Source organism: Sphaerodactylus townsendi, linkage group LG05 (genome assembly GCF_021028975.2).
Source record: "Sphaerodactylus townsendi isolate TG3544 linkage group LG05, MPM_Stown_v2.3, whole genome shotgun sequence".
Lineage (NCBI taxonomy): Eukaryota > Metazoa > Chordata > Lepidosauria > Squamata > Sphaerodactylidae > Sphaerodactylus > Sphaerodactylus townsendi.
The window spans coordinates 73,320,221-73,335,292 of NC_059429.1; the positions used below are offsets into that span (position 1 = coordinate 73,320,221).

Below are 15,072 nucleotides of genomic sequence, written 5' to 3' on the forward strand. Positions count from 1 at the left end.
AGGGGTGTGCGGGCAATTTTCCACCCCGCATGTGGCCAAGGGTGGGCGCCCGGGGACATATGACACTCAGTAAATGAGTCAAAATGGTCCATAAGCAGACCAAATGATTAGTCATTTCTTCAGCCTGGCCTGTATTATAGATGACATCCAGATCAGAGCATATGTGTGTGTTTTTACCAGCAAAAAAAGTTTTTAAAGTATCACAGCAAATTGTTCCCAAAACAAGAAAAAGTCAAATTTAAGATTCTTCAGATGTCAGGAAAACTCAATCAATTGAGATGGCTTTGAGCTAGCTCAGCTGATAAAATGATTGTAAAAAGACAAAATGTCTTTGCCACTGAGCCCACCACTTCATAGGTCTTCTGTTAAACTCAGTAAAATAAATACCAAAATAAATAAAAACAAACAATAAAATAAACAAAACAATAGAGGAGACCTCACGATAGGAACCATTCTCTACCACAACATCCCTTTCCTGCATCTGACGGTGTGCCTAATCCTGTCCAAATGCCAGATTTAGGCAGGGTTGCAAAGATTGGGGAAGGAGGGGGTTTGCCATTTAATAAAAAATTTCTCAACATACAAAAAAACAAAAACACTTCCGCACCACCATGGGTCCTGTGGCTCAAAGTGGCTCAAAGTGGACACATTTTGTCTGCTAGATACAGTCCCAAGATCTGGAGGCTGGAACATGTCCAGGCCATTGTCCCCTTGTGCTGAGCCAGGAAGAGATGAAATCGAATGAGCCCTCTCCTCAGTGTTACTTTACTGCTATTAAGTATTAATCAAATGTAATATCTGTGGTTGTTATAGGGAGCAATACTGAAAACCGAAAAACAGGCTACAATGTAATGCGATGAATGAAAATACGCTTCTTTCTGGATCTTTACACTGAATTGGTGGGGGTAGAACTTGAAATAAAATAAACACAAAATTCTTCTGTTAGCAGCCTTTATGGTTTGATTTTTAAAATGCATACAAAAAAGCATTTGTAAGTAATTTTCAAATGGCTGTATTACATCTGTCAGTGAATGGAAGGAACACCCACAAAATATGTTTTAGTTCTTCAAAAAATTTTCCACTCCTGTGGTAAAAGCTAGCCCAACTGTTCTATTGTGTGGCAGGAGACACTGTGGGAGCTTAGAATTATCCATATGAGAATGAAATCCTGAGAATATAGATTGAATTCTAAAACATTACCAGCTTTGGTATGCTTTTGTCACCCTGTAGCCAGAGAATACATTTTTGTATTTCACTGACATCTGGCACCCAAAATGAAATTCTGTTCTTTCACTTAGTCTTCCAAGCCTTCAACAATACATCTAACAAATATTGTTAAAAATAGAATTTCTTATCCAAATAAAGTCAACAGGAACAGTAGCATAATACCTTTATTAGGACTAGTTTTTAAAAAACTTAAACAGTGAGCTAGCTTTAAAATTTTGCAAAGTTCTTCCTTAATTTCCACATTAAAGGGGAAGAATACCTCTTGGAATGTCTTTACATGCAAATGATGTTGTACACAAAGAAGCAATAACCACGTACAGGGGTAGGGAACCTGCGGCTCTCCAGATGTTCAGGAACTACAATTCCCATCAGCCTCTGTCAGCATGGCCAATTGGCCATGCTGGTAGGGGCTGATGGGAATTGTAGTTCCTGAACATCTGGAGAGCCGCAGGTTCCCTATCCCTGTTTTAGACATATAAAGGCCATAGTAAGTATATCCTAAAATCCAGATTACAGTGATTGCACAGCAAACATAAGCAGGAATCTAGTGGTGCCTTAGAGATGAATAAGAGTTTATTTCAGCATAAACTTTCTCCGATATACAGATCTCTGATAGGTGGAAGCTAGTTTAGAGGCTTGCAACAAGTTACCCACCACCCTGAGAGAAAGTGCTGGTTCTTTCCATCAGTGAAGTTTGTACTGTAATCCTAACCAAGATGCTGAGAACCTTTCAGGATAAGTCCCTTATAAGGCCTAGGCAGTTATTGTTTGGAGCTTCCTACCAAGCAGAGTAAACTTGGGGGGGGGGGGGCGACACCTCAGGTAGAAGCAGCATTTGAGTATTATTCCTATGTGCCTGAGGAAGAAGCAGTAACACCCTGCATTCTTTGTGGATTCTAGCCATTTTTTTATCCTACTGTCTGAGGGAGGGTGGTTGGTCTCTACATGCTATCACTACTATGCAGTAAATGGAGCTGTTGGAAAGGAAGCAGCTGTGACAGTGCAGCAGGCATAGGGAGCAAAGGGGCAGAGCTGTCTATACAGTCTTTCCCCATTAACATCTCAATAAGAGGCCTTGCCAAGGCAACCTGAGCTGGATGACTCCATCATGTATAACCCTGCAGTTTTCTTGTGTTAGAGGGGGAGGCAATTGGGCAAGGAGAGTCTTGCCTGTTCAAAATGTCTCCCTTTTCATACTATAGGTTTGCTCTTCTCTGAACTCTATGATGTCTTAGAGAGGGTGTTACATTGTTTTTAACAAGAGGATTGTCAACTCAGCTTTGACGGCAGAAGCTCTGTTTCTGACTGTGTGACTGAGATGGGAGTAAGTCTCCTTAGCAACCCAGGCCATTATGATTGCATCCCTGCAAATTTTCTAGTCAAGATCTTTCTTGATATTTGAATCCCTCTGTATGCCATTGGCTCAGCAGTGAAGGACTGCCTTGATTCTTTGTCAGTAGTGGAATAAAAGCTGTGGCAACCAATAGGGGGAAGACTTTCACAGGAGCTGGATCTACTGTTTTAAGCTTTAGGGGTGACTTAAATATGGAAAAATCTAGGATTCCCAAACTTGTTTCAATTGTAGTTTGAAGAAGTGAAATTAAAAACCTTTGGTTAATTCTACAATTGGAAACCACAAAATATCCTACATTTGCAATAGAAAAAAAATCCAAATTTATTTGAGTTGCAAAATCTGGAGGTTTTGAATTTTATACCCAAAACTAGATGAAGGAAAGAAATATATCGCTATGGCTCAGTATAGAGAAAAATTTGGGGTCCTTAGAAATCCCAACAACTAGAAACCATGCATAAAATACCTTATTGGTTCTGTATTAATTAATTTACATAATGTATAGTCCCCCTTTCTCACTGGGACTCAAGGTGGATTGCACAAAGTGAGTCAGTACATTCCATATGGTGGAAGCCACAATGGAGAAAGCACATAGGCCCATCGGTATGGTTCTGAGACCTCTGACAAGAGGGATCTGAGCACTTCCCATCAGCCTCTGTCAACATGGCCAATTGGCCTTGCTGGCAGGGGCTGATGGGAATTGTAGTCCATAACATCTGGAGTGCCAAAGGTTCGCCACCACTGACATAGGCAGTTGTTGATTTTGCCCATTTGCAGATTGGCAACTACAGAGGTCCCTGTTGACATGAGCAGCACATAAAGGGGAGGAGGTGGTTCCACAAAAAAAGGAGGCAGGACCATGAAAGGCCCTGTATGTAATATCCAATATCTTAAACTGAGCCTAGTAACAGCAAGGTAGCCAAATGGAGTACCTGCAAAATAAGAGTAATATGCATGCTCCGTCTAGTTCCTGTTAATAGCCAAGCCATCCCCAAACTGATTCTGAGAGACCAACGTAGAGTGCGTTACAATAATCTAGTCTCAGTGTTACCATGGCATGGATCCAGGTGGCCAGGTCAGCCACATCAAGGTAAGGGGCCATCTTACAGGCAGGGCTGAGTTTTTCGGAAGTGCTTTCTGCAGCTGCATTAGCTTGTTTCTCTAGTAGCAAAGCTAGATCCCATATAACCCCAAGGCCTTTCACTGAGTCAGCAGGAGTCCATGGAGCTCCATCAGAAGCAGGGAAAACAATGTCCTTCAAGACCTGCATCCTCCCAAGCAGCATTATCTCTGTCTTTGCAAGATTTAGTTTCAATTTGTTCGCTCTTAGCCAGTTAACCACAGCAACCAGGGAGCAATTCACAACTTCAACCACATTACCATGAGATTTGGATAAGGGTATATATAGAACTAAGTATCATCAGCATAAGTAACTAAATACCCAGGATTTAATTTTTCTATTCCTACACTAGTTCATATACAACAAAGGTTTCCATTACCTGACTGCTGCATGTATGAGAGAAGGATTTAAAGTCCGTGAATGTTTCCAGTTCATGGGATATTGATCCCTGCTTTGTCCAATGGCGGACTCTAAAAGGCAAATAGGTAAAAGACACATTGCAGCTTATGTATGTGATTCTGAGAGGCCATGCACTGAAGAGCTTGGTGATTATTTCTTTATCCTCAACCACACAGGAAACAATGTCTTCTAAAATAATCCTTTGCAGAGAGTTTGGTCAAGATAACCTATCCTTTTCCATATTGGCTATGTCCTTGTTATTCTAGAACAGGGATCGGCAAACTTTACCACCCAAAGAGCCATTTGGACCCGTTTTCCACAGCCCCAAAGATCTACTGAGCCGGAGAGGTGGCTCCGTACAGAACCTCCTCCGGTTCGGCCCCTCCACTCACCTTCCCTTCCAGCGCAGGAAGGCGGAGGTGCTGGGCAGGGAAACCCCCTCTGCCCAACAGAGCAGGCAGCTGCCTGCTTCGTGGGGCAGAGGGGGGATGGCGGCTGCGGCCTGCCCGGTGCCATGGGGATGGCAGAGGGGGGATGGTGGCTGCTCTGGAGGGACAGAGGGGGTTGCGGAGGGACCGAGGGGCTGCGGGGGGATGGTGGCCGCTGCAGGGGGCAGAGGGGGGATGGCAGCGCTGCGGGAGGCAGCGGTGCCAGGCAGGGAACCCCCCTCTGTGGGGCAGCGGTTGCAGGGATGACGGGGGGATGGCGGCTGCTCTGGAGGGACATGTCCACACTACCCTCTGACTTCCAGGGGTCAGAGGGCAGTATGGGCGTGTCCCTCCAGAGCAGCGCTGGAAGGAGAGGTGAGTGGAGGGGATGCGAAAAGTGGCACCCTCACGCACGGACCCACCTCCGGCTCGGCCCCTCCACTCAACCTTTCCTTCCAGCACTGCTCTGGAGGGACATGCCCATCTACCCTTCGACCTCCAGGCCACACGGAGCTGCAGTATAAGGCTGAAAGAGCCGCATGCGGCTCTGGAGCCTCAGGTTTCAGACCCCTGTTCTAGAAAGTAGTGTGTACAAGGTTGCGTCAATTGGGAATCTATGAACCAAAGAGCATTCTAGGGTTTATTCCCATTGCTTTTGTTGGTTGTTTGGTTGTTCATGAAAACAAAGTCACGGGCAATATTTACCCTAATATAAAGTGGGGGGGGGGGGCTATGCATGGTTGTAGAGCTACAAGTAGAAAAGTATCCTGTATGTGAAAGGTGGCAACTGTCTGTCTTTATCCTTTTGTTTTGTCTTTATCCTTTAGCAACTAAGCACACTGGGTGGGAAAAGGAAAGGGTGGAATTTGGAGAAATGCATGTTTTCTATTGTGGGTCCATGTCCCTCCCCCCAACCCCCACGAGAGCGCGCACACACACACAAATGCACAGTTTAACCCATTTTGACAAATTATCTCTTGATGTTCTTGGCTATTGTGGTGCTGGTTGGTTTCGGTAGCTGCTTCTGTGCTTGATCTGATTTCCAGGTGCATTTTAAATTCCCATGTATGTTTCTGTTACAGGTGTATTCTACAGAATTGTGTTGTGTGCCATAATGCAGTGATAGAGAAAGGAGCTGACATCAAAGACTGTTTGATTGGAAACAGTCAGCACCTGGAACCCAAATGTAAGCAAAGTGAATGGTCGTTTACTCAATTGGTGGTAGTTAAATGGCCTGGTATTTCTAACCCATTATCTCTCCCAGAAGTTCTTTTATCCTTTGTCAAATATATCAGTATGCAAGTGAACCAGAGACAGTATGTGGGTTTAATTGGGCAGAGTGGTTGTAAAAGTAACTTCTTGGAAAAAGGGTGGTACACAGATGAATCCATCTCTATATGAAGGCAGTAGCAACACTCTCATTAGCTCTGTTGTGGATAAATGATGTTCTTAAAGGAGTGTGTTATCACACCTGGTCATACAACAAGGAGCTGTCAGTTAACTGGGGTTATCATCGCATGCCCTGAGCCATCACTGGTCAAGCCAGAGCAAGTAGGATTGATGGATGCATATTGTTCAATCATGCATCATAGTAGTCAATGCGGTGGGCAGGGGGTGGGGGAGAGAATGGCCATCTACAGACCTACCACCTGACCCCTATCATGTTACACTTTGGTTCCTGACTATTTACTTGTTGCATTTTTATATTGTCCTTTGCACGAGGATCGGATTGTGGCATAAATTGTCACATAAAATGTCTTTAATCTCCACAACAATCCTGTGATGCCTGTTAGGTTAAGATATTGATACTGACCCAGTCACTCAGTGAGTTTCATGGCTTGAGTGGAGATTTGAACCTTGATCTCCTTGCTCCTAGCATGATATTATGATCATCACACCACATATTATGATCATATTATGATCATATTATGATATTATGATCATCACTTTGGCCTGTGATACCCCTGAAGCCCACCAGTGTGGGATCAGTTTCAGCTATGTGAAAGTATCTGCTGCTGTACAGGCACATACGTTTATATATCACAAACGTGTGTAGTGGTTAAGATGCCAGACTAGGACCTGGGAAACCCAGATTCAGATCTCCACTTATGCCATGCAAGCTTGTTGGGTGACCTTGGACTAGTCACACACTCTCAGTCCTGACCCTGGCTAGTGTGTAGATGGGATGTGACTCAGGGTCATGACGCAGAGGCAGGCAACGGCAAACCACCTTTTAAATGTCAGATTTCCTTCCATTTATTCTTTTGCATAGACACTGGCCTGTTTGTCTTATGTAGACAGCAGAAGGGTAGTGTTGTCAGAGCAAGCAAATTAAATGCCCCAACAATATGGCTGATGGTATCGACCTGTAACGTTTCCCCTGAGTAGGTATTGACATCAGTCATACCATCAGGGTTTCACCTATTTGCTCATCCCCCTGCTTTTGAACCTGTACTGATTTTTATAAGAAGGCATCTCTGACAGTCAGAGGCTCTTTTTATCAACTTCTTTTGTTGCGTAGGCTCTTACTCTTCTTAAGCAGTGAAGGTTTTGCTTGTGTAGAGAAAGTTCAAGTCAAACATCTGGACTTGACTACTGTAATGAACTGGCATCACCTTTAAAGAACCCAGAGGACTGCTGAGTGAAAGGTGGGAAAAAGAAAGGTTCTTTTTTTTACCAGCACTTTCTATGCAATGCATAGAATAATCCAACCTTAAATTGAGTAACAAGCAGTACTAAAACCACATGTAAAAGAAAGCAAAGTGGAGGCATTACAGCTGTTGGTTAACAGCATGAGTAAACAAAATTGATTTCAGTTGGCACCTAAAATATGCTAATGAAGAAGCCATGCAAACTTTACTGGAGAGGAACCTTATATGTGCCGCCACAGAGAAGAGCCTCTCTCTCTTTCTCCATCTAACCTCTGAAAGTGGAAGCACTTTTAGACAAGTGTCTGATGCAGATCCTATTCTAAAGAGAGGTTCAAATGGGAGCAAATGATTTTTGATGCACGAGTCTTCAACGGTAGCCCTATGTATATCATATTAGAGGTACCAAGCCTGGATGCCACCATTATGTAGATAATCATAGCAAGACTGTTTCCATCAGAAGCTACCTTTAAGGGACTAGTCATAGGTCAGTCATTTGTGCCACTGATCCTACTTCAACATCCAGTCTTAAAGCTAGAAGTTATCCAAACTGCGCCCTTGATCCTTAAGGGACAATGAAACCCATCCAGAGTTAGGAAGACTTCACCATCCTGAGATAATTACTTACCAAATAGCACTTCCATATGAAATTGAAGTTTAGTTCAGATATCAGCCTTCATCCAACATTTCCAACAAAAAAAGAATGGGATCAGTGGAGTGTGGTGTCTCCCACTCTATCTTGATAGGCAATCCAGAATGATACCATTCTTGATGGTTATCAGAAGTCAGAGATCCAAGACAAACCACATGGTCACACTTCCCAGTCTCTCTCTCTTGGTACTGATTATCCTTTAGGACAATTAATGCAGTTTTCAAAGGTGGAAACTCCGTCCTTCTTTCCTCTGCATGCCCCAGATTTCCTCTGCCAGTTCTGCCCCCTCTAGTCTAAGTACATGGGAAGCCAAGAGTCCTTCTCCAGGATTATGGGCATAGTTTCTGCATTGTTCCTCTCCTCTCCAGTGAGTGTTACTTATGGTGTTTAGTCAGAGCTACATCTGGGGTTTGAGCTTGTGTTCTGCCTCAATCAGATTAATAGATATGTCAGAACCTAGCTTCATTTTACAGAGTCCGTGCATCCTGAACATATCTACTGCAAGGACTTTTAAAGAGACGAGTGATTTGAATTTTGCTCTTGGAGCTCAGTTTCCAGGGAAATATGGATGGCCCTATTCAGATTGTGACTTTAGTGCTCACATCTGCCCCCCCCCCCCACATGCTATTTTCCCAAGCTGAAATGGCCCTAGGAAGTCACTGTTTCTCTGAGGAAAATCGCATGTACTGATGCCTACATGCAGGTTTCCCTGTAGGACAAATAGTGACTCCCCAGGACTTTTTCAGATCAAGAAAATGATATCAGGGAGGAAGTTCAAGGTCCTCCCCATGCATGCTGCAGTCCTGATTTGAACGGTGTCTGTACATGCCTGGGAACTGAGTTCCAAGCATGAAAATTGTGCAACATGTCTGATTGATAGTCCTCATAGTGGACTCAGATAGGATATGGGAACTTCATAACAGGTAGTTAGTACCTCAGTCTTCTAGATATCTTTGGAAATTACCTTCTGGCCTTTCTTTTGGGATAAAATTTTGCTCTCCCCCACACACACACACACACAAATTTGATGCAAGAAAACATAGTAACCAGATACAATGTAATCATGACTCTGCAAACCATTCTTGTACATAGAGATACCACAACAAAATGTTATCATCTAGCAGGAGACTAAAGATTTTTATTTTAGCGAAGGTATTTTGCTAGTGGATAGTTGGTTGAATGAATGAATGAATGAATGAATGAATGAATGAATGAATGAATGAATATGGGTTAAGCACTTCTTTCCCATGAGAAGATTCAAAGACCCACAATCCATACCCAAAGATTGCTTTTGCCAACTTAGGAAGCCTCATATATAAGTAGAGAATTGCATTCTGGGAGCTGCAGTTGCTGCTGAGAGTTGAGTGCTGAGGGCTGTTCTTTATAGTTCTGGAAACTATGCTAGGCCTGTGTGGATGTGCTGGGGCCATTCCATAACTGTCTAAATAAAGCCTGAAAGAAGCAGAGCGAGTATTCAGTAGACGATCCCACTCACCCTACCAACATAAACAAACCAACCCCACCACCTGTTTCCCCTCTCTCTCACCGCATGGAACTTCCAGAGCTATCCTGCCTCCTGACCTCTTGCTGCAGCTGCTCCCTGTGTCCTGAAGCCTTGGGGGGCATCCCCTCCATTCCAGCTTACATCCATTAGACCAATTTGGGACAGAAGAGTTGCTCTTTCTCTCCCAGGGAAGCACCAGTCAGAGCCACCCACAGTGTTCATCTCACAATCTCATTCTACCCTTCCCTTCCTAATTCCCTTTTAAAAAAAGTATTGTTATTATTATTACTATTTAAACTATCCATGGCTTTTAAAGAGTGCAAATACACAACAGAGTCTTTCATCACTGGTATATAATTCAGCAACAATTCTGTACCATGGACTGTTTTCTATTTTATTTTAAAGGGTTTATAAAACTGTGTATGTAATTGAGTGAGTAAACGGAATGTTTTCTGGAGCCCCTTAGGGCTGAAACGTTGTGGTGGTCCTGGGGTTTGGCCATCACCCCTTCTCTCCCCGCCTTTTCCCTCCTCTCCAGCGCAGCCTTGCCACCACCACTAGCGATCTGTCTGAGGCTAATTGAGCAAACAACAAGGAGATGCTTTCATATTCCTCCCGAAGGCAGGACTCCAGAGAGACTGCCAGCAAACATCTGCTGTCCGATGGAGGAAAATACTTTGCCATTAAATGCCCATGTCATGGGCGAAGGGTTTGGGGTGGGGGTTTGCTGCAGCAGAGGCATTTTTGTGTCTCTGTTCTTTCAACTTACTGTTTATTTGACACAGAAGTTCAGTAGCCTTCTAGGTCCTGAGCTTTCTGCCGAGCTCCCTTAGCCTGCATTTTCCAAGCAGCTTGCTTGTTGCAGCATTCATCAGTTCCCACCAGAAATTCCTGTGTAACAAGTAACACAATTCTCCAAGCCATTCAGGTTGGAGCACCCAGAACAAATGGGCCAGACACTCCTCCCTCACCAAGTGCTAATCAGAAATCTTGATGTGGGCTCTGGATCGTCTTGGTACAGATGCTCACAGTCAGAAACAATTGTGCCAAGTGGAGTCCAAATTCTGTGACCCTTTTGAAAAGCACCTTCTTTAATCCCTCTCTTTTCTTTGTGGCTTGAATGCATCTGTAACCCTGCCAATGGCAAATAAAAGACAGCCTGGTAAGACATTTCTGAAGAGATGGAGAATTTGCAAAAGCCTATCAGGATATTGAAAATAGGGTAAAGCCAGCTGAAAAGAACTGCCTCTCGACCTGGGACTGAAGACTCCCAGATAGCCCTTTATTCCTGGTAAATCTGAGCACAGTTCAGTATAGGGCTGACACAGAAGAGGTTTCAGCTCCTTGCCAAGAAGGAGTTGAGGAGGGGGAGGCAGGTTGAGCTGTGCTCTCATTTCCACAGCACTACCTTCCTTTGGTCCTGTGTGGTGGTTCCAAGCTGGTGCCCAGATGCACACCTGTCAGCCACAGCTGTTGGTTCCTCTGTGCCTTTGTTGTTTAGTGGCAGTGACACATGCTTATAAGCAATCGCATTAGAGTCACCTTCTGCTGTTTGGTCAGTTGTCTCCAGTGGAATAAACAGATTTGTTGCAGAACAGAATTCTGTCTCTTTTCCCCACATGTCCTATTTTAGGTTTGATTCAATTTAAAAAGGCATTGGTTTTAACTCACAGCTCCTGTTCTCTTTCTCTCTTGCAGCTAAACATGTTAATGAAGTTATTATGGGTACTGAACAGCTGATGGAAATCTGAGTTTTGTGGACTTGAGGGATGATGTTCTGGCCATGTGAGGCAAAAACACAGCTAGAGATTCTGTTTCACAAGCTCTGTCCTGGCAGTGTTTACACAGGCACCTTTCCTGCTTCAGTTTCCTGTTTACACCTTAATAAAGAAATGTTTACAGAGATGTCTTTCTGTCTCCTCTGTTTGGCTGTTCCTTTACTCCTCCCCTCATTGACATGTGTGCTGCTGTGCAGAGGGTGATATTGGTTCCTGAAATCCAATGAATGCACTATGGTGCCAGCCAAACTAACAGCAGGGACCACACAGATTGTGTTCCGTCAAAAGAACAGCTTAGCTGATCTCACTGTGAAGGAAGTGCCAGCTTTCTGGGTTCCAGTACTGTTGAAAAGTACAAGATAGTACAACACAGTTCAGACTAAGGCTAACTGCAAGATATTACAAAACTATCATAACAGTTGGAGAAAAAACTGGAATGGCAGTGTTCGTTCAACTTGATCCATGTTTTAAAAAATAACCAAAATTCACTTTTATTCTAAACATCTATATCTGCAGTCTCTGAAAACATCAGTACCAATGGAAAGCAATCCCTGCTAAACAGAGTATTAGGAAAGGAGGGGAAATGGTACAGAAAATGTGCATGCACACACCACAACCCCTATATTTTTCACAAAAGGTAAATAAACCACATTAAAGAACTGGCTCAGATTGGGAAAATAGGGAGCTACTCAGATGAAAGATTGCTTACCCCTCTCTGCATGCATTTTTATGCTTGTCTCTCAGTCCTCCCATTTGGCCCAAATTTCCTCCAGGTCTGGCACATCAGGGCTGTTCATACATCCAATTGCATGCTGTTTGTTAAATATGAAAAGAAACAGATGTATGGTGGGAGGGACATACTAAATGTTTTCATAGAAATCCAGGGAAAATTCAATACTCCATTCCAGTTTTGCCATTTATACAAAGTGGCATCTTCATATTTATTTATTTATTTATTTATTTATTCATTATATTTGTATACCGCCCTCCCCAAAGGCTCAGGGCGGTTTCCAACAACATAAAAATTTAAAACATCATAAATATAAGTTAATTAAAATACATAAAATATTAAACTAGAGATGGCTTCAACTATTCTATTCTATTCCCCCTTTTATGAACCCACGGGAGGCCAGATGTTTACTTATTATTGCGGTTGATATCATCCCGGCTGGCCAAACGCCTGGCGGAACAGGTCCGTTTTACAGGCCCTGCGGAAACTTTGTAAATCCCGCAGGGCCCTGATCTCACCTGGAAGCCTGTTCCACCAGGTAGGGGCCAGAGCCGTAAAAGCCCTGGCCCTTGTAGAGGCCAGCCGGATCGCCTTGGGGCCGGGGATCACCAGTAGGTCCGCCTCCGATGAACGGAGGGGCCTAGAAGGGCGATATAGGGAGAGACGGTCCCTTAGATATGCAGGGCCAAGGCCGCGAATGGCTTTAAAGGTCAAAACCAAAACTTTAAACATGACCCGGTACTCGATCGGCAGCCAGTGCAGTTGGTATAGGACCAGAGTAATCCGGTCCCTTGCTGTTGCTCCGGAAAGGGGTCTTGGGCACTCTGGGGTATGAAACCTGGAAGCATATTTTGGGTTGGGGTTTTTTTTTAATATGACTATGATGGTGGTACATTCATCTTAAATTCAGGATCTGGGGCAATGGACAAGACACAGCACTGATACCTTTTTAAATATCTAGGGTCTCATTGAACATCCCTTTATTTTTATTTATCTTGTGTCCCAGCCTTGCTTTAATCCGCTAGGGGGTGGGGGGGACACCTGTATCCTATCTTTGTCAGTTATATTATTTGGGGATAGCAAAGTACAAAATGCACATTCTTCATATTAACTAAAAATTGTACACATTGAAATCACTCTTTTCCTTTCTGAAATGCACAGAAACATCAATTGGGAAAGGATTCCCCCCTATAACTCTTTTTTTTCTGAAAAGGGGTGTGTCAAGGTTCCCAGGTGCTTACCCAGGGGCTGCTGGTGCATGGGCTCTGTTTCTGAACCAGACACTTCACACAAACAATGTAAAAAAATTATTTTTTAAATTAAAAAAGGAACAGTTCAAAGACACTGATATTGGCAGGTACAGATAGTACAAAACAGAAATTTTAAAAACGCTGTTGCTAGCATATCAAACAAGAGTCGTAGTGTAATCCAGTTAGAAATGTCCATTCTTGCATAGCCTTGATTGCATAGAGCAAGCAGATTCAGTCTTATTCAAGTCAAGAACAGAGTTCAAAAAGTGCCAAGCCAAATCAAAGTGATGACTCACTGTAACAGCATATCAAGATAGCCAGAAAAGCGGTACCTCTAATATACCATAGTAAAACTATATTGAAAAGGACTCTACCCCATGTGGTACTTGCTGAACCAATGGGATTACTGCCCTAATTAAACTGTAGCAAAAGCTGTTATCTCTATGGTTCCCAGGTGGAAGCCGTTATAGAAACTAAAAGGAATGCTACTCCAATTAACTTGTTTAACTGTTTTTGTGACCTTGATGGGTGAATCTCTTTTATGGCTGCGTTTGCTAGAAAAGTGAAACAGATGAGACATTTTAGGTTCTAAAAATCATACAAAATGGCTTCCATTATGTCAACTTAATAATAAATTATTTCCTCCGGGGATGGGGCGGTATAGAAGTTCAATAAATAAATAAATAAATAAATAAATTAAAACATACTTTTTTTACAGGGTGATTAGAAAAAAGTGTAATTTCAACTTCTGCAAGATATTTATATTTTGCAGTTGGGTGTCCACGCTCAAGTATGAAATATAAAATGAGAAGTGACCCTAAGTCGGTGCTGACCTACTTAAGTGCTTTCTCTGAGGATGCCTTCTCTGAGCATGTGCCTTCCCTGAGCATGATGTAGTGGTTAAACCGGCTTGGTGTAGTGAGTAAGAGCAGCAGATTCTGATCTGGTGAGCTGGGTTTGTTTTCCCACTACTCCACATGAAGCGTGCTGGGTGACCTTAGGCCAGTCACAGCTCTCTCAGAACTCTCAGCCCACCTACCGGGAAGGCAATTGTAAGCTGCTTTGAGACTCCTTAAAGGCAGAGAGAAGCAGGGTGTAAAAACCAACTCTTCTTCTCTTATGATGATGCGACACTTCTGTCTGAAACATTAACATCCTGTTTTCATATACTTGCTTTGGTTAATGTGAGGAGAGAAGCTGGGAAGCCTTGGTGGGCAAATTAGAACTCTTAATCCTTTTTTTTTTTTGCTTGCAAGTGTTGCTGCCTGTTGGAAGAATAGACTTTTCCTTTTTGCCTTTCATGACCTGCAGGTGTTTGGGGCGAGATAAAAGTAGATAATCAAATCAAAGGCTTGCCCTTGATGTAGTCATCGTGTGTGGCAGTACTGCAATTATGAAGAATAATTCCAAACAGTGGTTCCTCCAGGAATCACAAGAGAAATATTATGAATTTAACTCTCTAGTTGATCTGACAGTGAGGTTCAGGGGTCTAATCTGAACAAGGTGCATGCAAAATTCACCCCATACCCCCTTCAAAAACAGGTGCTGTGGCCTCTGGGAGTACGATACTGAAGCTCTGTCATGTAGTAGAACAAATGGGCAGCTTCTTAGGCTCTCTAAGCAGAACAGTTTCCTGGTCTTTTTTAGGTGTAAACCATCAACTCTTGAGTCTTGGCTTCTAGTTCAACTTGAGTAATGCAGTGGACTGACTGCTATCCACTCACTGAGCAGATCAGCAGTGTAGCTGTCCATTGGTGTTACTGTGAGAATGAATAATAACAGTATAATTATTTGCTTAGTAAAAGAGCTTAATGTGTTATCATGTGCATAAAAATCCTTCCATTTCTTGGTCACACTCACATGCACAAGACATCCCATCCATATTAGCTTAGAGGTCCCTGTCAGCCACAAAGTGCTGCTACAAAGGAAGTAAGAGAGAAGCTTCCCCACTTCACTGTTGCCACACATCAACGGTGTAAACTATA

At 43.2% G+C, this 15,072-nt stretch overlaps 1 protein-coding gene across 1 annotated transcript in view; it reads left to right on the forward strand.

Moving 5' to 3' along the window:
• EIF2B3 (eukaryotic translation initiation factor 2B subunit gamma) overlaps positions 1–11,234 on the forward strand; it is a 96,050-nt gene extending 84,816 nt beyond the window's left edge. The window contains exons 11-12 of the mRNA XM_048498707.1: positions 5,608–5,711; positions 11,028–11,234. Of these exons, the coding sequence (XP_048354664.1) occupies positions 5,608–5,711; positions 11,028–11,080 (157 nt within the window). The 3' untranslated portion in view covers positions 11,081–11,234. The remainder of the gene's footprint in view (positions 1–5,607; positions 5,712–11,027) is intronic.
• Positions 11,235–15,072: the final 3,838 nt, after the last annotated feature.